This window comes from Mandrillus leucophaeus, unplaced genomic scaffold, assembly GCF_000951045.1.
Source record: "Mandrillus leucophaeus isolate KB7577 unplaced genomic scaffold, Mleu.le_1.0 Scaffold153, whole genome shotgun sequence".
Classification (NCBI taxonomy): domain Eukaryota; kingdom Metazoa; phylum Chordata; class Mammalia; order Primates; family Cercopithecidae; genus Mandrillus; species Mandrillus leucophaeus.
Window position 1 is genome coordinate 1217467 of NW_012101510.1, and position 25363 is coordinate 1242829.

At 53.0% G+C, this 25363-nt stretch overlaps 1 protein-coding gene across 1 annotated transcript in view; it reads left to right on the top strand.

The window, feature by feature from the left end:
* MPRIP (myosin phosphatase Rho interacting protein) overlaps positions 1-25363 on the top strand; it is a 113775-nt gene that overhangs the window by 41246 nt on the left and 47166 nt on the right. Inside the window, exons 3-6 of the mRNA XM_011975297.1 lie at positions 13515-13666; positions 18439-18523; positions 22911-23154; positions 24603-24762. Of these exons, the coding sequence (XP_011830687.1) occupies positions 13515-13666; positions 18439-18523; positions 22911-23154; positions 24603-24762 (641 nt within the window). The remainder of the gene's footprint in view (positions 1-13514; positions 13667-18438; positions 18524-22910; positions 23155-24602; positions 24763-25363) is intronic.

Genomic DNA, 25363 nt, shown 5'->3' on the forward strand with positions numbered 1-25363 from the left:
ACAGGCGCCCGCCACCTCGCCCGGCTAGTTTTTTGTATTTTTTAGTGGAGACGGGGTTTCACCATGTTAGCCCATGTTGGGATGGTCTCGATCTCCTGACCTCGTGATCCACCCGTCTCGGCCTCCCAAAGTGCTGGGATTACAGGCTTGAGCCACCACGCCCGGCCGGTACAGAATTTTTTAAAAGAAATTTGCCAGTACCTATTCTCATCCTGGCAACCACCATTCTACTCTGTACGAATTTGACTACTTTGGGTGCCTCACATAAGTGGAATCCTACAGTATCTGTCCTTTTGTGACTGGCTTGTTGCACTTAGCATGTTTTTGAGATTCATCCGTAGTATAGCACATACCAGAATTCCATTCCTTTTTATGACTGATTTAAATGGCAGTGTATGTACATACTACATTTTGTTTATTCATCTATCTTATTAGTGGACACTGGAGTTGCTTCCGCCTCTTGGCTATTGTGAATAATGCTACTATGAAACGCGAGTGTACAAATATCTGTTCGATTCCCTGTGTTCAGTTCCTCTGGGTATATACCTACAAGTGGAATTGCTGGATGAAACAGCAGATCTATAAAGTCCAGTTTAATTTTTTGAAGAAGCTCCATACTGCTTTCCAGAGTGGCTGCACCACAGTTCCAGTTACTCCATGACCTCACCAACTCTGATAGTTTTCTGTTTTTTAACTTATCTCTACCCTAGTGAGTGTGAACTAGCATCTTATTGTGGCTGATTTGGTTTGCATTTTCTTTTGTTTTCTTTTTTTCTTAAGAGACAGGGTCTCACTCTGTTGCCCAGGCTGGAGTGCAGTGGTGCCATCACAGCTCACTGCAGCCTTGAACTCCTGGGCTCAAGGGATCCTCCCTGCTCCCGAGTAGCTGGGACTGCAGGAGTATACCACCACACCTGGCTATTTTTTAATTTTTATTTTTAGAGATGAGGTCTCACTATCTTGGCCAGGTTGGGCTCGAACTTCTGGCCCCAAGCAATCCTCCTGCTTTGGCCTTCTGAAGTGCTAGGTGACTTTCATTTTCTAAAGACTAACGATGTCAGGCACCTTTTTATGTGTGTCTTGGCCATTTGTATATCTTCTTTGGAGAACTGTATATTCACATCCTTTGTCTATTTTTAATTGTCTTTTGTTGTTGAGTTTTAGGAGCTCTTTATTCTAGATACTAATACTTTATCAGATACATGATTTGCAAGTATTCCCTTTCCTTCCCTAGGTTGCCTTTTCACTCTTTTGGTAGTGTCCTTAGATGTACAAAGGTTTTTAATTTTGATGAAGTCTAGTTTTTCTTTTTTTTTTTTTCTTTTGTTGCTTATGCTTTTGGCGTCATATCCAAGAAATGGTTGCTAAATGCAGTATTACTGGGCTTTTTTTCCTTGGTCTTCTATGCATTTTATAGTTTTTGTTCTTGCATTGAGGTATCTGCTCCATTTCAGGTTCATTGTTGCATATGGTGTAGCGTCACCCTTGGTTGGTGGATCCTGCTAGCTGACCATTGTGGTGAGTGAGGGAGTTGAAAAGCTGTTCTTCCCCAGTTCCCAAGCCTCTCCCACCCTCTTCCCATCTACCCCCACACCAGTTTTAGGAGGAAGGTGGGCCTTAGCTGGGTGAGGGCTCCCAAGGGAAGCTCCTTTGGCAGAGGGCCCTTGACCACTTGGCGGGGGCCCTGGTATCTTGCTGCCCAGGCAGCGGCCGGAGCCAGCAGGCCAGCCTGGCACAGCAGGTGTGAGGAGGAACTTCCTGGTCTTGGCAGCAAGTGAAAAGGGTCCTTGTTTTCTTATTTTCTGCCTTAAAAAAAAAAGTAGTTTTGTGGTTCTAACTACGCCCCTGGGAAAGCCCTGAACAGGTCATTTCCTCAGCATCCCACAAAGTCCCTTCTAGCAGAAGGCCCAGCCCATGCACTGCAGCATCAAGGCTGGGGCGAGGCCCACACTGCACTGTTGCTGCTGGCATTAGGAGATGCTGCGCATCTTGGAGGCCCCCTCCTGCTAATCCATGAATGCCTCAGAAAGCCCACACTGTCTCTAGGGCCAGAGCTGAATCTTAAAAGAGGGCCTACTTGGGATGGGAGCAGTAGCTCTGCCTCTGCGGTGACACCCACTGTCACATCCCAGTAGAGGGAAAGAAAGGTAGGGCCTTGGGATTTTGGCCCTGGCTGCATGGTTCCTGCTTCCTCTGTGGTGGAGGCAGCATGTTGTAGTGGGCTAGGAGTTAGGAAACCTGGGCCTCAGTTTCCATGTTCAGACATTAGGGGAGAGAAGGGGTGTAGAGAACCTTCCAGGCCTGTGTTGGTAGGGAGGCGAGCTCTCTCTCCTCATGGAGCCTTGAAGGCCTATTGAAAGGCCTGGCCTGCTTGGTGCTGAGCCCATGGTTTCTCCCTGTTATCTGTGCAGTGTTCTGTTTTGTTTTGTTTGAAGTGTACAAGTCATTGTCTTTTAGGATATTCACATGGTTATACAACCACCAACACAATCTGATTTCAGAGCATTCTTCATCAACCCCCAAAGAAAGCCTGCATCCCTTAGCTGCCTCCTCCACTCCTCCCCTCCTGCTTCCCATCTTTATCGATTGGCCTGTCGTGGACGTTTCGTGTAAATGGAGTCATGCAGCATCATCTCCACAACTTTACCATCTGCTGATTGCAGCAGAGTCCTTGGCCCAAGGCTGGAGTGGTGGCTTCAGACCAACACCATGGCCTTGGTGGCCTAGGTGTTGTTCATGGGAAGGCCATTCCTCAGGGGCCTGCATCTCTTTCCAGACAGCTTGTCCACCTCATGCCCTGCAGAGCCTGTCACTGTCTGGTCTTTGCACACATATCATCCTGTTAACCCTTAATGAATATGGGATTTTGGTAAAGTTGATGGTTTCTATTTTATTTTATTTTATTTTATTTTTAGTTTCGTTTAGTTGAGTAGTGTAGTGTGGTGTAGTGTAGTTTAGTTTAGTTTAGTTTAGTTTAGTTTAGTTTAGTTTAGTTTAGTGAGATGGAGTCTCGCTCTGTCGCCCAGGCTGGAGTGCAGTGGCGCAATCTCGGCTCACTGCAAGCTCCACCTCCTGGGTTCACGCCATTCTCCTGCCTCAGCCTCCCGAGTAGCTGGGACTATAGGCACCCGCACCAAGCCAGGCTAATTTTTTTGTATTTTTTTAGTAGAGATGGGGTTTCACGGTGTTAACCAGGATAGTCTCGATCTCCTGACCTCATGATCCGCCCACCTCAGCCTCCCAAAGTGCTGGGATTACAGGTGTGAGCCACCGCGCCCAGCAATGGTTTCTGTTTTATAAATAAAACATATCTATTACATGTATAAGTAAATCTATAACATAAATCTAGCAGGGTTGGCTTGTTTCATTGTTCAGAAATGTTTACTGAAGCACATATTGGAAGGTGCTGACCTAGGTGTATAGAGTAAATAAATACAAGGAGTTTTATCAAGCACCTTACAGCTTAGTGTACAGAGCAGTTGGGCAGACCTGTGAATGGGCCATGGCCTCTGCACAGGGGCTCCCTTCAGGGAGCACAGAACAACCATCCAGGAGGGGAGATGTTTCAGGCAGGCCTCTCCGGCAGGGCAGTGATAAAGGAGGCTGTCCTGTGCAGTGGGTAACCGTGGGTCTCCCAGGTCAGCAAGCAGGTCCAGTAGGCAAGGTGGGGCAGTTGGTGCAGGGAGCAGAGCTTGGGCTGGGAGCTGTTGGAGCAGTCGAGTCTGGGGATGGCCTGGCCAGATCTGGGTTCATGAAGAATGATTCTGGGGCTGTTCCTATTGAACTATTCTGAGGCTCCGAGTGCTGCTATGCCTAGGAGGGTAGAACCCGTGGGCCTCTTCACTGTGTACTAGATGTTCCCAGCTGGCCGCATCTGGCCGAGCCTCCCATGGAACTCCCAGAATCACAGGTCTGAGGCCTCCCTCCTGCCAGTCCCCAGTCTGTACTGGTGGGCAGTGGGAAAGGGCCTGCCCTGCGTGCATCTGCAGCTGGGGAGAGGGATCAGAAATGTTTTGCAGGTAGCGTCAGGGGCCAGGTGCTGTCGGCCTGGGGCTCAGCAGAGGGGCAGACCCTGCTCTCCCCTGGATTGTGGCCTGGGAAACCGGCATCTGGTGCTCCCCAGGGCTCCAAGGCAAGAGTCAGAGAGGCACAGGGAGAATCTGTGAGGTACTCAACTGCCTTTGGATTGACCCCTCGGCTTGGTCCATTGTTTTCAAGAGCCCTCATCATCCATCTTAGCACAAGTAGCTGGCCGTGGTCTTTGAGTAGAGGACGTGCCCCCTCCCCTTGCAGGAGATGGTGGCCCATGATGCCCAGAGCTCCTCAGTCCACTGAGCCCTGCCTCTCTTGCCCCAGGGTAGGAGATGGAACATGCCTGACACTGTTCTCCCTCCTTCCCAAGCATTCAGGAAAAGTTGTTGAATACATCGTCTTCTGACCACCACCCTTGCCTGGTAGGAGAGTGATGATGTGCACTGAGAAGCAACGGGGGACAGCACGGGTATGCCAGCCTGAGCCTGAGCCTGAGCCCGAGTCCGAGTCCCGCTTCAGCTGTGCAGTATCGTTTGTAGTCTTGTGACAGAAGGGGGTAGATTATCACCCCAAAGGGAAATCTCTAGGCGAAAACATTAGGCCACTCCTCATTCCCCTCCCCTAGTCCCTGGCAACCACTCCTCTGCTTTTTCTCTATGGGTTGGCCTTTTCTGAACATTTCACCAAGATGGAATCACACAGTATGTGTACTTTTGTGACTGGATTCATTCACTTAGTGTGATGTTTCCAAGGTTTGCTCATGTTGGAGCATGTGTCAGGATTTGTGTCAGGATTTCATTCTTTTTATGGCTGAATAAAATAATATTCCATTATATGAATATTGCATGTTGTCTGTCCATTCGTCCACTGATGGACATTTGGGCTGTTTCCACCTTTTGGCTATCGCGAATTATGCTGCTACAATGTGATTTGTGTACACGTTCGAGTACCTGTCTTCTGTTCTTTTGAGTATATATCCAGTAATCAACTTGTTGGGTCATATGGAAATGCTTTGTAAATTTTTGAGGAACTACTGAAGTTTTCCACAGTAGCTACACCATTTTACAATCAAAATGAGACCTATATTTACCACCATTTTACGTTAGAGAAACTGAGGCTCACAGTTTGTGACTTGCCCAGAATTACAGAGCTAGTGAGTGTGGAGCTAGGACTTGACTCCGAGGGTAGGCTCTTCTTGGCTAGAGAACTCTGAAAACAGAGAGCTCAGAGTCTACCTTAGATCTCAGAACTTCTACGGAGGGAAACAGCTGGGAGAGCAGTGGTTTGTGGCTCCAGCTCTCCCTCCTGTCCTGGACTGATGGAAGCCCCATGAGCTGGTCTCGCTTGCCTGTGCCGTAGGTCCAACCTAGGTAGCCCTGGCTGGCCAAAGCTGCCTAGGGTCCTGGGAGTCTCACGGGGGCTGTGTGGCTGGCCCAGGTCATGGAGTTGTCTCCCTGCCCTTCTTGCTGTAGCCAAACTGCTTCTAGGGGCCTGATCTAACAAATCACAAGCCTGTCTTTTGAGGAGGTGCTGGTGACCACCCCAAAGGCCACAGGTGTAGAATGGGCATCCAACTCTTGGCCCAGAGTCCCTCTGGGGCTGCAGGACTCTCTCTGGGGTTCGCCAGGTTGTAGCATGCAGGTTTCATGTGAGACACCTGAAGGGTGGGGAAGGGTGCAGAATCATGGCTGCCTTCCCAAGGAGATGATATGACCGGGAATCAGACCTGACACCTGAGGACATTGGGATGTTGGGATGAGGGCTCAGCCCAGCCTAGGGGCTGTTCCATGCAGCCCCAGGAGGCTACAATGTGGAGGATGATTGTGGAACTGCCCTTTGAACCATGAGGACTGTGGAATACACCAGGACTGGCAGTGATGACTGGGAAGGGGGAAGGGAGTTCTGCCCAGCAGGTACCTGCTACGACCTTTTGTCAGTCCCTAGGCGTGGTTGGCCTAACGCTTCTCCGAGTGTGGCACAGAGGCCAGGCAGAGGCTTTGCTTACTCCGAGTCTGCGTGGGATCATGACCCCCTTTCTGCGGCTCTGTCCAGTTTCCTCAGAGGACTTGGGCTTTGGGCATATCTCTCTGTGGAGAGTGCTGCGCACTGGAGAGGTCTGCAGCCCCGGAGGGACTTTGGGTCAAGAGTTAAGTGCCCTTTCTACACCTGATGGCCTTTGGGGTGGTCACCAGTACCTTCTCAAAAGAGAGGGGCTTGTGATTTGTTAGATCGGGTTCCTAGAAGCAGTTTGGCTGCAGCAAGAAGAGCCGAGAGACCACCTTTGACCTGGACCAGCCACGCAGCCCCCATGAGCCCCGCTCCTGTGTTGTGCCTCCCAGGATGTGGGTTCCGGGGGCACCTAGGAACTCAGCTGGTGCTCCCCAAGGGCTGTGTTCCTTCCTGAGAAAACTATGGAGCCAACCTCCTGATTCCAAAGAAACCAGGGACTTCTCCTTAGACCTGGCTCGAGCAGCCAGACCAAGTATGCAGCACAGCCCACCAGCCCAAGGGAAGAGGGAGTTGGTGTTCCTGCCTGTGTGCTGCCTTATCAGGCCATAGCTCAGTGGAGGGCCAGGCTGAAGGCAGGGGCTGTGCTGGGCAACTCTCCACGTTGTCCAGGCTGGGTGGCCCTGCCTACAGTTTCTCCGATAAACTTAGGCATGACCTTGTGCAAACAATTGCAAAGTCCAGGGAGGAAAGATGCCAAGGAGAGAGGTGCAAGGGTGCCAGTCAGAGAGGACCAGACTTGTTCTGGATGGCACCATGGAGCGCCACGTCCTGTAACCACTTGGAGCCCCAGCTTGTACATCTGAAAGTCAGAACTGTGATATCCCTGCCTCCTGAAGCTGTCATCAGTACCTGTAGCTACTCAGGGCCCGGCCACAGTGAGCACCCGGGAAGTGGTGGATGCACTTCCGACTTCTGCTGCAAGGCAATTCCCCGTGTCCTCCCTGGAATGTGCTAAGCCACCTGTCCCTGCCAGAGTGCAGATGAGCGAGTTGACCACTCAGCACCAAAGTTTGCAGGCAAAGCTTTTCATACTCCTTAAATGGGTCACAGTGCATATGAAAAAATAATAAATACATGCACGTGGTAGAAATACTGACTCACCGTTGTCCATGTCATGTGCGTGTGTGCACTTGTGTGTGTGCTCATCATGGTATGAATCCTTGTGGGCCTTGGTTGGATGAGTTTGTGAAACATGCTGTCTCAGGACCTCAGGTGTGGGGGAGTCAGGTTTCACCTTGAAATCCCCTTTCTGACCTTGAGATTTTGGGAGTAATTCTTTGCCCTGGTGGAGAGCCTTTGTTTCTTGAGTCTCTGTTTTCCAGTCTGAATGAGGGATTAAGGGATAAAGGGAAGACTCCCACCCAGGTCTCACGTGTAACTGGTTCTGTAACAGCAGCTGCCTGGAAGGAAGGGCCTCCTGACGATAACGCCAAACAGCCCCTCACCATATTTCTGCTTACTTTCCTCTTGTTTCCCTCTGACTTAGAAGCTTGCCTTCCCACACTCATGGGGTCAACAAGAAGCAAAGACCGGTTTTCCCAAAAGTGCACCTGTTTGGGCCAGGGATGTGGTGGAGGGTCCCCGGTTGGAGAGGCTGCTGTAGCAGTATTATCCTAACCCAGGAAGGTTGCTCTGGCCTCTGACAGATGCCCTGGCTGCAGTGCACAGAGCTTCCAGTCTCCTGTGGGCCTGTGGACAGAGGACAGGCAGGAGGAGCACGGTGTGCTCATCTCTTTGGAGAGAAGCCTTTGTCCTGTGTCCTCCTGCCTAAACAATCTGCAACCTGTAGCACCTCTGCCCTCTTAACTCGGGTAGGATGGAGCCTAGAAGAGGACCAGAGGCTCCTGATAGCTGGAGGGCTATGTGGGGGCTGAACCCATAACTTGGTGACATAGCAGAGTCAATGACCTACAGAGGGCCATCTCTTTTTCGGAAAATAAATCAAGCAAAACTAGGTGAAGCTCGGCCTCCTAGGAAACCTGGATTCCTGACCTCTGGAGTTATAGAATTAGGGCAGGGAGCTCATCAGAGCTGCTTTGCTGACAGCGTTAGAGCTGAGGCGTTCCTTCTGACTGGATTTGGGTTACAGCCTAGATATTTGCCCTTACTCTCACAGCACAAGGTTCAGGCCTACCCAGACATAGATGGTTGTGTCCTGCCCCCTAGGCAGAGGCAGGGGAGGGGAGAGGTGCTGGCTAAGGGGCTCCCAGAAGCCATTGGTTGAGTCTGCTCCAGTCTTGTAAGCCCTGGAAATGCTGCTGAGTGTAGAGCAGCAAGGGAACCAGCTCTGGAACCAGAGTGCCTGGGTTTGAATCCCAGCATGGCTACTTCCTAGCATTGTGACCTTAGATCTAAATTACAGCCCTGCATTGTTTAATGACAGGCACACATCCTGAGAAATGCATCCTTAGGCAGTTTGGTCCTTGTGTAAGTATTCTAGAGTGCGCTAACACAAAGTTAGACAGTACAGCTTACTGCACAACTAGGCTTTGTGGTAGAGCCTATTGCTTCGAAGCCATAAACCTGTACGCATGTGCTGTAATATCGCAGGCAGTTATAACACAGTGGCAAGTATTTATGTATCCAAACCTAGCAAAACATAGAGGGCCCTGTTGACTAACACCGTTGTGCAGTGCATGACTGCACTTAGCTTCTTAGCAGTGTGCTTCCTTGTCTGGTGGATGGGGGGTGACAGTATTGCCTGCCTCATAGTGTGTTCGGAATGTTCAGTGAGAGGACGCAGGGGAAGAGTTTGCAGCAGTGCCTGGTATTCAAGGGCATGGGCGCAAACGTGAACAGCATTGCGCCCTGCGCCTGTGCTGGTGCTGTCATTGCTGCTTCCCCCATCGGCAGCAGGGAGAGGGGAAACGCTGCGCTACTGAGACTTGGAGGGAGCTGTTTTCTTTTTCCTTTTTTTTTTTAAAGTTCAGGGGTACGAGTGCAGGTTTGTTACATGGTAAACTTGTGTCATGGAAGTTTGTTGTACAGATTATTTTGTCACCCAGATACTAAGCCTAATACCCATTAGTTACTTTTCCTGATCTTCTCCCTCTTCCCACCCTCAACCCTCTGAAAGTCCCCAGTGTGTGTTGTTTCCCTCCATGTGTCTATGTGTTCTCATCATTTAGCTCCCACTTACAAGTGACAGCATGTGCTATGTTTTCTGTTCTTGTGTTCGTTTGCTAAAGATAGTGGCCTCCAGCTCCATCCATGTCCCTGCAAAGGATACTATCTTCTTTTTTATGGCTACGTAGTATTCCATGGTGTGTATGTATATATCACATTTTCTTTCTCTGGTCTGTATCATTGATGGGCATTTAAGTTGATTCCATGTCTTTGCTATTGTGAATAGTGCTACAATGAGCATACATAGGAATGTGTCTTTATAATAGAATGACTTATATTCCTTTGGGTATATACCCAGTAATGAGATTGCTGGGTCAAATGGTATTTCTGTTTTTAGGTCTTTGAGGAATTGCCACACAATCTTCCATAGTGGCTGAACTAATTTATACTCCCACAACAATGCATAAGCGTTCCTTTCTCTCCACAATCAAAGGGAGCTATTTTCATAGCAGATCCTCGGACCTGGACCTGTCTTCCAAGAGTGCTGGTTAGAAGCAGTACATAAATACAATTTGAAAAGTTAGTCCCAGACCTTCACACAGTGGTGGTGGGAATGTGAAATGGTACAGCCACTTTGGGAAATAGTCTGACCCAGCACTTCTGCTCCTGGGTACACACCCAAGAGAAATGAGAGCACACGAACACTGTATAGGAATGTGCATAGCAGCACTATACACAGTAGCCAAAAAATGGAAACAGTCCAAACGTCCATCAACAGATGAATGGATAAACAAAATGCAATATAGCCACACAATGGAACGTTTTTCAGCTGTAAAAAGGATTGAAAGACTGACACATGCTGCAATGCAGAGGAACCTTGAAAATACGCTAAATCCTTGAAAATATGCTAAATGGAAACCAGATTTTTCCATGTATGCAAGGTATCCAGAAGAGATACATCCACAGAGGCAGGAAGCAGGTTAGCAGTTGTTGAGGTGGGGGCAGGTGTCAAAGGGAAGTGACTACGAATGCTCCAAGGCTTTTCAAGGGGAGATGGAAATGTTCTGCACTTAACTGCTGTACAGCTCTGTGAACATGATGCTAAAAGCCATTGAACTGTACACGTCAGGTAAATTGTATGTAAATTATATCTCAATAAAGCTGTTGTTAAAAAGAAAAGCTAGGCCAGGGGTGGTGGCTTCACGCCTGTAATGCCAGCACTGTGGGAGGCTGAAGCAGGCGGATCAGTTGATGTCAGGAGTTCGAGACCAGCCTGGCCAACTTGGTGAAACCCCGTCTCTACTAAAAATACAAAAATTACTATAAAATACAATACTAAAAATACAAAAATTAGCTGGGCTTGGTGGCAGCCACCTGTAGTCCCAGCTACTTGGGAGGCTGAGGCAGGAGAATCACTTGAACCCAGGGGATGGGGGTTGCAGTGAGCCGAGATCACACCACTGCACTCCAACCAGGGCAACAGAGCGAGACTGTCTCAAAAAAAAAAAAAAAAAAACAACGAATACCAGGATTAAATAAAAATGAGATCATCTGATTAAGAGCAGGAAGTTTTTTTCCCTCCTCCGGGGAAATAGATTGGACTCTGGAGTTAAAATTTTCCCCTCTTTGATAACTGTTATTTACCCCCATTTGCTCTCCTTTCTCTGTGCGTGATAGGGTTCAGTGATGCCCGCCTCACAGTAAGTAATTTTTAAAGGGCATAAAAGAGAGTGTAACTGTGAGATTTTGACACACACGTAGTTAATATATGCTAATTTCCTTCAGTTCTGGCCCAGCTTGGTATGTTTTTGCCTTTTATCAATGCTTCTGAAATCCTTTTTGGAAGGAGGTAGAACCCTCACTTTGCACATGAGGAAACTGAGGCCCAGAGAGGTGGAGAGGTGGTAGGCATTGCTTCATACTGAGTTGGTGAAGCTGAGACACAACCACGTTCAGCGACAGAGCAGGGGTTTCGTTGGGCTGGGGGCCAAGTGCCCAAACAGTTACTGTGTAAGAGGGAGGAGTGGGCTTCAGGGACAGTGAGCAATTTGGTGACACTGAACCCTGGAACCATGGCCTCAGAGTGGGACCTGTGCCTCCAGGAGGCCAGTGGATGATCCCTTGAGAAGAAAACTTTGGAATTTCATTATGTTCCATCTAACGTATGTCTCTATGTGTGTGTGTGCACACGCATGCACCCTCATAGTAGACTGGCACCTATGTATGGATACACAGCTCATTCAGGGCCTGCACTGTCAGCATTTTGAGACCACGGTCCCAGGGACCAGGGTGGGAGTCAAAGACCAGAGAGGAAGGGCCGCCTTAGGAAAGCCCCTCTGCCTCCACGGTTGTTCCTCCACGATGGCTTCTGGCTCACTCTGGTAACGAGTGCACTGGCCACTTTACCATTTCATGTCATCCAGTCCTCACTGTGGTCCATGGAGTTTCCTCAGTTAGCAAACAAGAGAGTCCACCCCAGAGAGACAAGATGCCTTGTCTAAGGAGGTGGGGGTGGGGTGTGCTTTTACATGGGGGTGTTGGGCTCAAGAGGGAAGTCAGAGCAACCCTTCATTTGTCCAGAGGGTTCAGACAGGCACCTCCACGATGCCAGGATGCCCAGGATGAGAACTTCTGTCAAATAGAGTAAAGGCGCTGGAGCTGGAGAGAGGGGATTGGGAAAGCCAGGATCCCTGCCTTGGGCAGGAAGGCCCACCTGTCCTGTGGCTGTGGCCATAGCACTCAGTGTGGGCCTCCCCAACCAGAAGGTGGCAGGGGCTTGGATCCAGCCCTCCTGGACTAACTTAAAGATGGGGTCTGAGGCTGCCTCCTCTACCCTCTCCTCCTCAAGAAACACCCACTCCACTGTTGGAGAGCACTGAGCTGGGCTTGAATGTGGCTCCTCCTTGTGTCCCCCCAGGGTCATTGCTGAGGCAGGATACCAACGGTGTGTGCTGAAAGGGTGAAACCACTGAAAGAGGCTTCCCTGTGAGCCCAGCCTCCATTCCACCTGCTGTGCCACCTCCATTCTGAGCTGGACCCACAGGGCATGGCAGAGTCCAGAGACCCCACAAGGAAAGGCTTCTTGGACCTGGGCATTTAACCATGGAGAAAAGAGCCAGCAGCCATGTAGGCAAGGGCTTTGCAAAGCCAGCAGTCCTAGGGTCTGACTCCTGCAGGCAGGCATCAAGGGGTGTAGAAAGAGGTGGCAAGTAGGTCAGAGGAAGTAACGGGAAGATCACAGGAGCTTGAGCTGGAGGGACGAGGAGGTTGCATCTAACTCATATCTGAAAGAAAGAAGGTCGGGGGTGTGGAGAGTGGTTGGTCTGAACTCAGCGTGGGCACCAGACCCAGCATCCTGCTCTTCAGACCAAGCCCCCATTGACTGTCAGCGAGGAGCTTGAGGCTGGATAGTGGGAGGAATCTTCTCGACCTCTGGGTGGAAGGCAGCCCAACTGCAGGCCACCCCTCAGATGGATCAGAAGCATCTCCTGCTTCTTCAAGAATGAGAACAAGGAAATGGTGGGCTGTTGGGGGTGCTCGGTGAAAAGGCCAGCAGCTGCCCATTAGTGGGGTGGAGTCAGTGTGGAGCATGTTAAGGACAGGGGCACCCCTGGTGTAGTGGTAGCCGTGGCGACCTATCTGCTCTCCCAAAGCATCTTTACGTTGGGAGAGTAAGAAAAAGGCCAGAGGGCACAGGGCTAAACAAGTCATCTCCATAAAGGTCCTCTTGCCTAGCCCTTCGCCTCAGTAGGGACTTCTTAAAGGCTTCCTTTCCTGCTTTTGGTTTTCTGTCCCTAATTTCAGTGTCTAACAGCTTTTGCTGTAAGAAAAACAGTTACCGTTTGCCATGCCAGAACTGGCGTGGCAGCCTTTGCTGGGCTCTGCTCTGGCCCTGGGAAGGTGCCGTGGGCCAGGCTGCTGGGTGTGCTCCTTGGCCGCCTCTAAAGAACACACAGTGCACCCACCCCACAGCCTGCTCTCAAGGATGTGGCTTCTCTCTGGCCCCCTCGTTGCCTCTAAAAATAACCCTGCTATTTTGAAACTGCCTCCTCTGGAGCTTTTTCTTGCTTCTCTGTGGGATCAGCAGCCCTTCCGAGACCGGGATCTCGGCTGCCCCTGTCACCCCAGCTGTCCCCATCCTGTCCTCCCCTGCACATCCCCTCCAGTGCAAGTGGGATGTTGCTTTCCAAGTAGGAGGGGTATTTAGCTGGGTGTCCGCTGGAGAAGGCCAGGCCTGTCCCCGTCCTCCCTGGGATGGGCGCAAAGGAAGAGGATCTGGGGCTGGGGCGAGGGAGAGCACGCCTGGAGGCCCCACAGGCTGTAAGGGTCAGGAATGGCCTAGAGCTGTGGGACGTCTATGGCCCCGTTGGCTGGCCTCTGGGTGACTCTCTGCCGCCTTCTTGCAGCCCACGACTCTGCCTCAGGGCACCATCAACATGAACCAGTGCACAGACGTGGTGGATGGGGAGGGCCGCACGGGCCAGAAGTTCTCCTTGTGTATTCTGACGCCTGAGAAGGAGCATTTCATCCGGGCAGAGACCAAGGAGATCGTCAGTGGGTGAGTATGCTGGTGCTGTGGAACAAGGCGCCACCACCTGCTGCGGGGCCAACACCAAATGGGCCGCCTGCCCCTGTGGTGATGTCGACGTTGTCTACTTCGCCACGTGTCTCTATTCTTGGGCTCTGTCTCTGTTCTCCGCACTGCCATATGCTGAGCAAAACAGAAATCAGGACATCCGCCATTCCACCTGCAGCCTCTGGGGACCCCTCTTTGCTCTGGCCACCTTACCCTCCTCGGGCCTCCCCACCTTTGCACTCACCACACCCCCAACTCACCTGCCCCTCCACCTGGAAGGGGATCAGTCCCTGAAGCGCATGACCTAGGCACGCCTTCCCCCAGTCTGGGGTGGCTGCTCCTCCTTCCAGAGAGGGTGTGGGCTCCACCACCTATGAAAGCACCAGGTTACTGCTGTGTCCACGTGTTTCTCCCTCAGTGATGGTGGGGGTGGGAGGTGTCTCAGTCACATCCCCAGCACCTCACACCCGTGCCACTCTGCTGTCACTGCACGGATTGGTTTCTGTGAGTGGAGAGAATGGATAAGTCTTTCGCTCACCCAGGTCCCCCAAAAGTGGCGGACTGGCTCAGGTTGAGGGAGCCCACAGTCCAGGGGCCTGAGCACAGTGCTCCTGAGCCCAGGGCAGCATCTGCCTTCCCAGAGCTCCCAGTCTAGCAGGGGATTCTTTGCTACCCGCATGGCCTGGGCCGTGGTGAAAAGCCGTATGTGGTCCGTGCAGGTGACAGGCTCATTGGGCCTGACAGGAGCGCACAAACTGGATCTCCAAGAATCCCTGTCTTGCTTAAGGTTGAGAAGGAGGCACATGAGTCTAAGAAACTCTGGGAGAAAGTAAACCTGAGACTTGCTGGGCCAGGCTGACTGTAGCAGTACAGAGTAGAGGGAATCAGGAATATGAAGCCCTTGGGTTTGAACACACAGATGACTTGGAGCACCAGCCTTGCTTTTGCCTCTCAGCTGCAGCCTGGCCAAGCCTGGTGAGTGAGCACGGCCATAAGTCCAGGGTCACGTGGCAAGGCATCCGGGAGCCAGTGCTGGGCCCCGGGGGGAACTCTCTGCAGATGTGTGCTCTCCCCTAGAGTCCTCCTCTGGAGAGAGGCAGGTTTGCATTTCTGAGCACCTGGAGCTGAGCTGGAGGAGAACTTGTGTCTCCCCCGATCTTAATCCAGAACCATATGATCAAGAATGTCAAGGGCTTCTGAAGAACCCTTATGGTACAGTCGAGGAGACCCAGGGCCTGGAGACGGGAGCCTGGTCAAGGGCACCTTCTGCACTTCCTGGCTAACACCTGTTGCTGCTATTGGCTGGGCGGGACACAGCTGAGGCTCCCTCTGCCCAGGTGGTTTCCCTAGGAAACCCTCACCCTTTCCAGAGGAGCTGGGTCCCAGGGAGGGTGTGGGTAACAGGTGGGATGGATGGGAGTTCTGGGTCTCCAGAGCAGGCTGGGAGTGTCTGGAGCAGGGTTGGTTCTAGGACCAGCCCAGAGAGGTATGTGTTGTACCATGTGGTATTAGGAGTGGGTGATGTTTTGCATTTGGACTGCCTCCAGCAGGCAGCGTAAGTCCTGCCAGAGGTCCTCACTCCATCCCAAGCCCCTCTCCTATTTCTGCTCTCTTCTGTTGCATGTTCAGGCTTGCCATACCCATGCAGCTTGGATAGACAAGGTCATTAATGGACCAAGGTACCAGGTGCACACGCCATTGGGGCCCCACATGTGGTGTCTCAGTGGCATATCCAAAGCCAGGATAAGCTACCTGAGGCTCTTCTGCTTCCCCTCACCCTGGTTGTGAGCCATGTTAGTTTGTGTCCAACAGGCAGGTTCTCACGTGGCAGCCTATCCTGGGCCTCTGCAACCCCTCTCATGAAAGTGGGCAGCCACTTCCTCACCTTCCCACAAGCTGGGATGCTCAGCTGTGTGAGGGAGTGTCAGGCGTGGCCTGTGCACCCTGGGGACAAGTACTTTTGCCTCCTTCTCCCGTTGCTCTGTCTCCTGCCCTCGCTGACAGCCCCCTTCCTCTGCTCCCTCTGTTGCCCAGTATAACTCCTCTTCCCAGTAACCTCATCCCTAGGCTCTGGAGTGCCACTGTGCGTCTGAGCTCTCTGATCACATCAAAGCTGGTCCCTAAGGAGGTGCAGACACTTCCGCCAGGCAGCTGGGAGCAGGGTGGATTGGGGACAGTCCTACCCAGCCTTCTTCCCAGGTCTTCTCTGCATAGCCCTGACAGCTGCGTGGGCTGCCAGGTCTCTCCTGGGCCTGGGTAGAGGAAGTTGGCAGCTCTTTCCCACTTCCAGGATGCTGGACCACACTTTACACAGCTCTTTTAGATGAGGTGGGATTTGGGTAGGAGTTGGCAAGGGAGCTCAGCTGGGTGAAGTCTGGGCTTCCCTTCTTCCTGCCCTGCCTTTTAACCTTACCCACTCATCTGGGCTCTGCCGTCCCCATCTGGAGAGCCCCAGCACCTACCAGTCCCATATTCACACTCACCCCGCTCCTCTCTTCTTGGGGTTTGTTTTGTTAACATTTATAACACATCTGGATGATGTTAGATGCTTCCTATTGGACTTCCTTGAGAAATCCAAGTGCAGAGGACACAGTCCATCATCTGTTCCTGGACCCTGCATCTCTGTGACTCCAGCCACAGACTCCAGTCTGAACAGAGATTAAGGTGTGTAATGGGACTGAGGCCACATGGGACACCTGCTGTCCTGGCTCCTCCTGAGTCCCGGGCTTGCTGGAGCCAGCCCAGGAGAGCTCAGCAGCTCCACGTAGTCAGCAGAGCACCTGCGGTGCAGCCTTCTCCCCTCCCCTCCAGGTTCCATCCTGCAAGGCCATTAGTCATTGCTGACTGATGGAACCTGGGCCAGTCTGCAGGGGCTTGGGGTACCTGGCAGGGTTCTGCAGCTCCAGCAGGCTCCACACCTCGGGGAAGTTTTAAGTGCAACCTTCTGCAGGCACGGTCCCTCAGAGTAGTCTGGAGAAGTGGCCGCTGCCATGGCAGACTAGAAGGGCAAACATGTTTAACCCCATATGCTTTGTGAACACCCCAGGTTGTATGAGCGAGGCCCTCTCCTGGGACCTCTTCTCCCAGCCAGCCTTAATGAGATGTGTGACCAGGGAGGAGAGGGGCTCAGGACCCTCAGAAGGCCTGCCTGTCTGCTGGCTTTGCAGATAGTCACAGCCTCCTTTCTTGTTTTGGGGCCGTGGAGGAATGACCCACAGGACCTGTGGCTTGGGTCTCTGGCAATGCAGTTGTTTATTCATTCTCGTAGCAAATCGAGCATCACTGGCTGTGGGCTGAGCTGGGCTGAGGGTGGCCCTTCAGCTCTGTTGCTGTGGTTCCCTGCGTTAAACCTGGCCTCTGCTGCCACCAGATGTCAACCGCACACCCATCCTGAGACTGTCTCAGAAGCCAGTGACTCTGACTAACCCTCCTTTTGTCTGTTCATCTGTCCTTCCCTCCTTTCTTCATTTTCTCCTTCCCTCTCTTCCTTTCCTGCTTCCTCTCTCCTCCCTTCCCTCCTCCTCCCCATCCTCTTCCTCTCTTCCCTCCTCTATCCCTTTTTTCCTTCCCCTCCTTTCCCCTCCACCTCAAATTAAAGAAACACCTCTGGGCACAGAAGACTCGAGCCCTTCTCCTGCCCCAGGCTCAGTGTGCTGTTGGGTGCTGCGCCCGTGTGATCTCTAGCAGGGTGCGGCAGTACAGACCGCCCCCATCCCCAATCCTGGGCCCAGGCTGCCAGCAGGACCAGCATGGACCCTGGTGCTGGAAGACCTGGAGCAGTGTCTTCTGAGGCTCCTTCCACTCTGGAGAGGACACTAGGGCTGTCCTTGCACAACCAGGCCCAGGGCTGGAGCTGGGGCTTCAGAGGCAGAACCTACACTGCCCTCCGCTCCTCCCACCCCCGTCCTCCAGCGCTCACAGGACTCACAGGCAGCTCTGGCAAGGCGACTGCTGTTAGTTCCTTTGTCTGTTGTAAAATTCTGTATGGTGGAAGTAGTCGTCGTGCCATGATCCGATCTAGCTTCTGATTTCAGACATGAGAAGATTCAAGCTCCTAAGGTCCTAAGGGGCCAGGAGCTACCCAAGATTGTGGTGGGATGGAGGCAGAGCCAGATCCAGAGTCCTCCTGCTGGCAGTGCCTGCTCTTGCTGTACCCCTGGTGTCTATCCAGAGTGAACTTCCCACATACAAGCCCTGACGAGGTCCCTGGGCAGCTCTGCCCAGCCTTCCTCGAAGCCAGGGTGCCCAGCACCCTCCCTCTGCAGGGACTGTGGGAGTTCAGCTCTCCCCCCACTCTAGTCCCTCAAGAGGACCCGTCGTGGGAACTTGGCCAGCATAGCTCCTAGATTCTCGCCTCAGGGCCAGCACCTGCCTCTGTTGCCCTAAATGGCTCCCAGTCACAGCTCATCTGTGTTCTCGCCAAGCCCACTCTGGGAGAGCAGTGTTAGGGCAAGTCCTGGAGACAGGGTCAGTAATGGAACTTACATGTCCTGTGCTCTGAGGCCATGGCCAGGCCTGGCCTCTCTGCCAGCATGGAGTCTGTGTTGTGTCCTGAGCCTGCTGTGGTTGTGGCAGGGTCATCGTCCAGACTTGCTCTGTGGGCGCTTCTAGCCCCAGCATAGCAGTCTGTCGCTGGGGACGATGCCCTGCTCTCCTTGGTGCCCAGAGACCTGGACTACCCCAGCAAGGGCCGGGGCTCCTAGTCCCCGAGTGCCAGGATCTTACCTGGTACTTGTCTCCTTTTCCCTTCCCAGGTGGCTGGAGATGCTCATGGTCTATCCCCGGACCAACAAGCAGAACCAGAAGAAGAAACGGAAAGTGGAGCCCCCCACACCACAGGTAGGCAGTGGGTTTGCCAGGTGACATCCCCTCAGTGGAGCCAGGTCTTGGGAAGAAGTGAGGGCTCTCTGGAGGTTAGAGGGTGAGGACGCAGTCAGGCCAGGGCTGAGGCGGTCACCACCTCTGCACATCCTTGCTGTGGGCTGCGGTCTGCAAGATCCTCACTGAGCCACAGGGGAACCACAACAGGGACAGGATGGCCTGCTAGTGTGCTCTGGGGCTGCCCAAGGGAAGTTTCCAGTCAGCCTGCAGTACACAGCTGTGACACCTCCCCTCACTATCCTGCTGGCAGCTGGAGAGGGGCAGCACGGGCAGCCTGCAGCCACAGGCAAAAGGACTCTGCACCCACAGATGGCCCTGCAGGCAGCCGGATGGGGAGGAGAGTCCTGGAGTGGCATGGCCCCTGAGGAGCTCACAGGGGCCCTTGCTCCAGTTCCCATGTGACCTGAGCAGGGCGTGGCTGGCTGGGGTGGTCCCTCAAGGCCCAGTCCTTCCGTCCTTCCCCACAGGCCATGATCCTCCTTTTCTCCCTGGCCAGTGTGCAAGGCTCAGGGCATAGAAGGGTCCTACATTGCCTTACCACACTCCCCACGTTCCTGGGTCCGTGGGGGAATGAGGTAACCTTTTTGAGCCTCAGTTAATCAACTTGCAAAGCGGGCCTGTTGCTGCCTAATCGCCAAGATTGTTGTGAGCATGAAAGGAAGTTTTGGACCTATTATGGGTTCTCAGTAAATGTAATTCCTTTGCCTCTGTACCATATGCTACTGTTCCCAAGTGCTTTGCCTTGTCCTGAGCCTCCTAGTCACCCTGAGAGGGAGCAGGGTGGGGATGGGAGTCCCTTGGGCATTACAAGGCCAGAGGCCCACAGAAGTTAAGAGAACCAGCCCACAGGCTGCAGAGGTCAGGGGGCATGCACTAGCCTGGGTCCCTTTCTCCTCTCAGCCCCTTGGGCTGCCCTTGGATGTACCTGCCCTGGGCTGCTGTATTGGCCCTCCTGCTGATGGAGTCGGCCTGGGCCACTCACAGCCTATGGTCATCCACCCTCCATTCTGGGGTTGAGGGTGGGAGACACCCAAGCCAACATCCACTGGAAAGGGGATGTCACTAGCAAGAAGCTGGCAAAAAATACAGAGTGGTTCCTGGGACTGAAAATGGAGCTTCCTGCTGGGGAACAGCAGTTGATACATAAATCCCCCAAAGCTACCCGGTTTGAGAGAAACAAAAAAATCACAGGCAGAATAACAGCGTTTAGGGTTACGCTGCGTTTCCATGGTGATGCCTTGGAAACAGTACAGAAGCAGAGTTCCTGCCTTCAATAAGGTAACTCCAAGTGCAGAGGCCACTGTCAACCCAGGCCAGGGAACTTGCTTGCTCTCCCTCCCTCATGACACCCAGCTCCCCAAAACAGCTACCCATGACCAAGCGTCAACTTTTTTGTTGGTAGAAGGAGCCACATGATCCCAGGGTGGGTAGATTACCCTCAGGTAGGTTCCCTGAGGGTCTCTTAGAGTCTGGAGCACAGGGTTCCTAGCCTGCACTCAGCCCCCTCCTGAGACAACCTTGTGGGGTCTCTCCTTTGTACCCCTTGGTCCCTAGAGCATCCCATTTGAGGCTGCTTGTTTCCAGAAGCTTTGAACTTTAATCAGGGGCCAATTCTTTGTCAAGTCAGTCTTGTGGGGTGACGTGGGGACCCTGCAGCGGAGCAGCAGGGACTATGGTTGAGATGGGGGTCTTTGGGCAGGCCTCCCCTCTCCATGCAGCCTGATGCTAAAGGCATTCTCATGGCCTAGGGTGGGGCTGGGGGTAAACCTCACACCTGCAGAGCACCTGGAGAGGCGAAAGCCCGAGACTCTATACTTCTTTCTCCATGGCCCAGTGTAGGTCCAGGAGAGTTTCACATTGAACCAGTGGAGGGCTTGAAGTGGTGGCTGTCCGTTGTGCCCAATAAGAATCAGCTTCTGCCCTTGAGGAACTCAGATGGGACCTTCTGGAAGGTTCTGCTTCCAGAAGTTGGGGCCAAGGATCACACTGCGGGAGCAGCAGACAGCCATTCAGCTGAGGGCGGGAGTCTCAACAGAGTCTAGGGCTGGGAGAGGAGAAGGGCTTGGCCTTGACCAGTGTTTCCAAAGCCTGCAGCCTGAGAGGCATGGGCTCCAGGCAGTAAAGGAGAAAGCCTGGAGCAGACGGAAGTGATGACCCATGTAAGTGTGAAGGGCAGGAAGGATGGAGATGGATGGGAAGCCCAGAGCTATGTTTCCAGCCAGGTCTGCAGGCCCCGGGTCTCCACTCCTCTGCTGGAGCTGAAGGAGGCCCGCTGCTCCATCTCCCAGCCCACAAGGTTCTGCTTTTCTCTGGCTTTCTTCTGAGTTCAGTGTGAGCCCAGCCAGCACCACCGGGCCCACATGTGTGTCTCCTTCTTTAAGAATCCTGTTTTTTACTGGGGTGTCTACTGCCACCACCACCACTTCAAGTTAGAATTCTTCCTTCGTGTTGGTTGCCGTGCTCCGTGTTCCTGCTAGGGAAGTGGGGAGCCTTCTGAAACCCCTGCAGAGAGAGGCCCTGCTTGGCAAGCAAGACTGTAGAGCAGCTTTGTTTTGGGGAAGCGCTACTGCCATAGTGGGCAGTTAGGGTGGTTCTGCATCCAGTACAGCTGCTGGTTTCCCATGGGTAAGCAGCCCAGGGCGCGGTGCTTGCTACAGGGACAGGCGGTCCTGGGGTGGCATACCCTTGGGTCATTGGAGCCATTGGGAAACTTCTTAGGAGAAACCTTCACTATTTGCTTCCGAGAAGCTGGCTTCTTCTGAGGGGAGCCTTCAGCCTGGGAGTCTGTCTGCTGGCAGCCCTAAGCTGAGTAGGTGGTCAGGTGTGCGTCCTGGGTCTGTGGGAACAGCCTCCCTGCCTTTATCCTGTCTGTGAGGCCTGGAATCCTTGCAAAAGTACCAACAGCTTTGGACCCAGAGCCCCACCCAAGACAGTGCCCCATCAGTGGGTGAGACTGAATGTATGGAGCCCAGCCAGGCTATTAATAAATAGTCTGGTGGTGATGCTGCATCTCCAAGTGTGCACACATGCAATAAAGAACCTGTGTCATCTGCAACCCTCTCCAAGGGCCTAAGCCAGAGAGGGACTAAGGTGGGTTTCTAAAAATGAGGCTTGGCCATCAAGATGGGAGTGGGAGGTGGGCACTTGTATATCATGCTCTTTTGCGAGAGAACTGAGATGTGCTTCACTTTTGGAGAGGGGCCAAAGCCATCCTGTTGGCTGCCCTCTGGGCAGGGTTGTTGGGGCTCAGGATGTAACCTGGCACTGCAGAGCAGCTGGGGATCACAGCCCTGCTGTTGTCTGGATTCTGTGTTTGCAGAGTCGAGTTAAGGTTCTCTGCCCAGGGACTGGACTCTGCATCTGCCTAAATGCCTGCCCCACAGACACTTCTCCCTCGGAGCAATACCACTTTCACAACCTGGAGAGATTGGGGTTTGACACCTTTTCCATCTGAGCTACTGGCTTGTGCATGTGTGAGCTTGTGAGTGTGAGAGAGCGAGCATGTGCACATGAATGTGTATATGCATTTGTGAGTGTGTGCCTGTATGCAGATTCAAGTGGGGTGTTTGGTGTCTTTGTGTGTTCTGTCTGCTATAATAAAATACCACAGACTGGTCAGCTTATAAATAATAGAAATTTTTCTCACAGCAGACTGGTTAGTCCAAGATTAAAGTGCTAGTACTTTGGGTGTCTGGTGAGGGCCCCCTTGCTGGTCCTCACATGTTAGAAGGGGCAAGACAGCTCTCTGAGGCCTCTTCTATGAAGGCACTAAACCTGTACATGAGGGCTCCACTCTCATGACCTAATCACCTCCTAAAAGCCCCACCTCCTGATACCATCACCTCGGGGGTTAGGATTTCAACACATGAGTTGTGGGGAGACACATATATTGAAACCATAGCATTTAGTTTGCATCTGACAACTCTTTCCTTCACATAGCGTCTGGACACTCCATTTTAGCCTCTTAGGAGCAAAAAGCAGATGGTGGGTAAGGCCTCAGGGCTGGCCCAGACTTGGGTGCTGTGAACTTGTTCTTGCGTTCACCGTAAGGAGCTACAGATGATGCTGGACCTGTCTCGAGGGCGTGCTCTCTTTCCACACTCTGTTCTGTCTCGCCTTATTCGAGTCTTGAATGTCTAGGAATGACAGACTCCACATCTACTACTGTGGTCTCACTGTTAATGCCTGACCCACTGTTACGGGGCACTATCTGAAGATTCCAGGCCCCTGACATTGTATAGTTAGTTGGTCCTGGTGTTCCCTATAGCTGGGCAGCCAGGACATGTGACCCATCCTGAGCTGTGTGCTCCTGCACCTGCACAGACACCACTTTCTCCTCCTCCAGGAGCCTGGGCCTGCCAAGGTGGCTGTCACCAGCAGCAGCAGCAGCAGCAGCAGCAACAGCAGCAGCAGCAGCAGCATCCCCAGTGCTGAGAAAGTCCCCACCACCAAGTCCACACTCTGGCAGGAAGAAATGAGGGCTAAGGACCAGCCAGATGGCAACAGCCTGAGTCCAGCTCAGAGTCCCAGCCAGAGCCAGCCTACTGCTGCCAGCTCCCTGCGGGAACCTGGGCTGGAGAGCAAAGAAGGTGAGCGGGGGCCAGGCTGGCCTGTATGCACTGGAACGGCCCTTCCTCCCATCAGAGCTGGCCCTGGGGATTCAGCCAAGGCCTGTAGCGCCCAGTCACAAGCCCTGGACCTCCATTCCCTTTGTCCGTCAGCCCTGTGGGGAGCATCTAGCCTGGTATGGACTGAGATTCCTGGGCTCCAGTCTTGGCCTTGCCCCTTCTAGCTCTTAAATCCCATCTTTAAAGGAGGAAGACAGCTCCTGTTCTCTCAACCCCAGTTGCTTGTCAGGAGAATCAAAAACGTTTTGCAGCAGGGTCTGTGGATGGGAAGGCCTCTGTCACTGCACCATCGTGTTTCTGTGTGCATCCTGCCCCAGGAAGCAGCAGTCAGTTTCATCCCTCACCACCCACATTCTGCCTGGGCCCCTGGCAGAAGGAGGGGAAGGGGTGCTGGGGAGGCAGCAGTTGGCATCCTGGTGCGCTATCTTTTAGCACTTTGGAATTGCCTGAGCAGGAGTAGGGCTTCCATCTTTGCCTCTCTTGTTCCCAGGCTCTAGAGGGCTTTGTAAGACACAGGCTGGGTTTTCTCATCTGTATTTTGTCTAGATTGTTTAAGTGAGCATCTGGGGCCAGCCCAGCTCACTCTGGCTGCATGTTTTACATGCACTCTGGGTAGAAGGTGTCTCAGTCTTCCTCTCAGGCCTATCCATGTCAAAAATCTGTTCACTCTGTCTCACTTCTGTAGAAGTCCCCTGCCCCTTCCCACCCCCAGAATACACTAAAAGACTGAAGGGGCTGGGCATGGTGGCTCACACCTGTAATCCCAGCACTTTGGGAGGCTGAGGCAGGTGGACCACCTGAGGTCAGGAGTTTGAGACCAGCTTGGCCAACATATTGAAATCCCATCTCTGCTAAAAATACAAAAATTAGCCAGGCGTGGTGGTGCATGCTTGTAGTCTTAGCTACTTGGGAGGCTAAGGCAGGAGAATCACTTGAGCCCAGGAGGCAGAGGTTACAGTGAGCTGAGATCGCACCACTGCACTCCAGTCTGGCGACAGAGCGAGATTCCGTCTCAAAAAAAAAAAAAGACTAAAGGGCTTGTTGACTGTCAGCTTCCCCCTTGATGTTGGTGAGAAGCAGTTGGTGGTGGTTGTCTTGTGTCCTGAGGTACAGTTTTGTTCTTCCAACCAAGCCCCCAGACCAGAAGTGCAGGGCCTGCCTGCCAGTCTGGCTGAGAGGCAGCCAGCTGCAGGGGAGAGATGGATGAGAGAAAAAAGCATTCACGGAATATTTCATTCCCATTCATGGTTTTTTCCATCTGACTGTGCCCTTGAATGGGCTGTGCTGGACGTTAGAGATGGAAAGTAGAGAAGGTCCCTGCTTGGATCCTACATGGACTTTTAAAAAAAGTCCTCAAAGCAAAGCTGCCAGCAGGCTGAGTGCGTCCCCTCCCTCCCACTGTCTTCCAGAGGAGAGCGCCATGAGTAGTGACCGCATGGACTGTGGCCGCAAAGTCCGGGTGGAGAGCGGCTACTTCTCCCTGGAGAAGACCAAACAGGACTTGAAGGCCGAGGAGCAACAGCTGCCCCCGCCGCTCTCCCCTCCCAGCCCCAGCACCCCCAACCACAGGTACAGTTGCCCCGAGTCGCCCTCCCGGGAGCTCGGTGGTCCTCTTCCTTCCCCAGGTCCTCGACTCCCCCACCGAATGGTCTGCAGCATCTCCCTCGGCTCCCTGGATGTGGCCAGCCAGCCACCTGCCTACGTGGACTCTGGCAGCACTAGGGGGCGGGGGACGGAGAGACTGGGGAGCACCTTTGCCTTTAAAGCCAGCAGGCAGTATGCCACCCTGGCCGACGTCCCTAAGGCCATCAGGATCAGCCACCGAGAAGCCTTCCAGGTGGAGAGAAGGCGGCTGGAGCGTAGAACTCGGGCCCGGAGCCCTGGCAGGGAGGAGGTGGCCCGTCTGTTTGGCAACGAGCGGAGGTAAGGAGCAGGTTAGAGGGCTGAACACCCAGGCCCACACACCATGCACTTCCACCCACGCATATACACTCACACTGTTTCTCTCACATACAGTCCCCAAGCCTCCCTTGTGAGGGGAGCGTGCTTTCTGTTCAGAGCATAGGGGCATTTTCCCTCTGGGCCCAGAACTCAGCTCTTGTAGCCAAATGCAGAATTTCTGACCATCAGAGGTCGAGGCCAAGAATAGCAGTTTTCACATCAGTGCCTC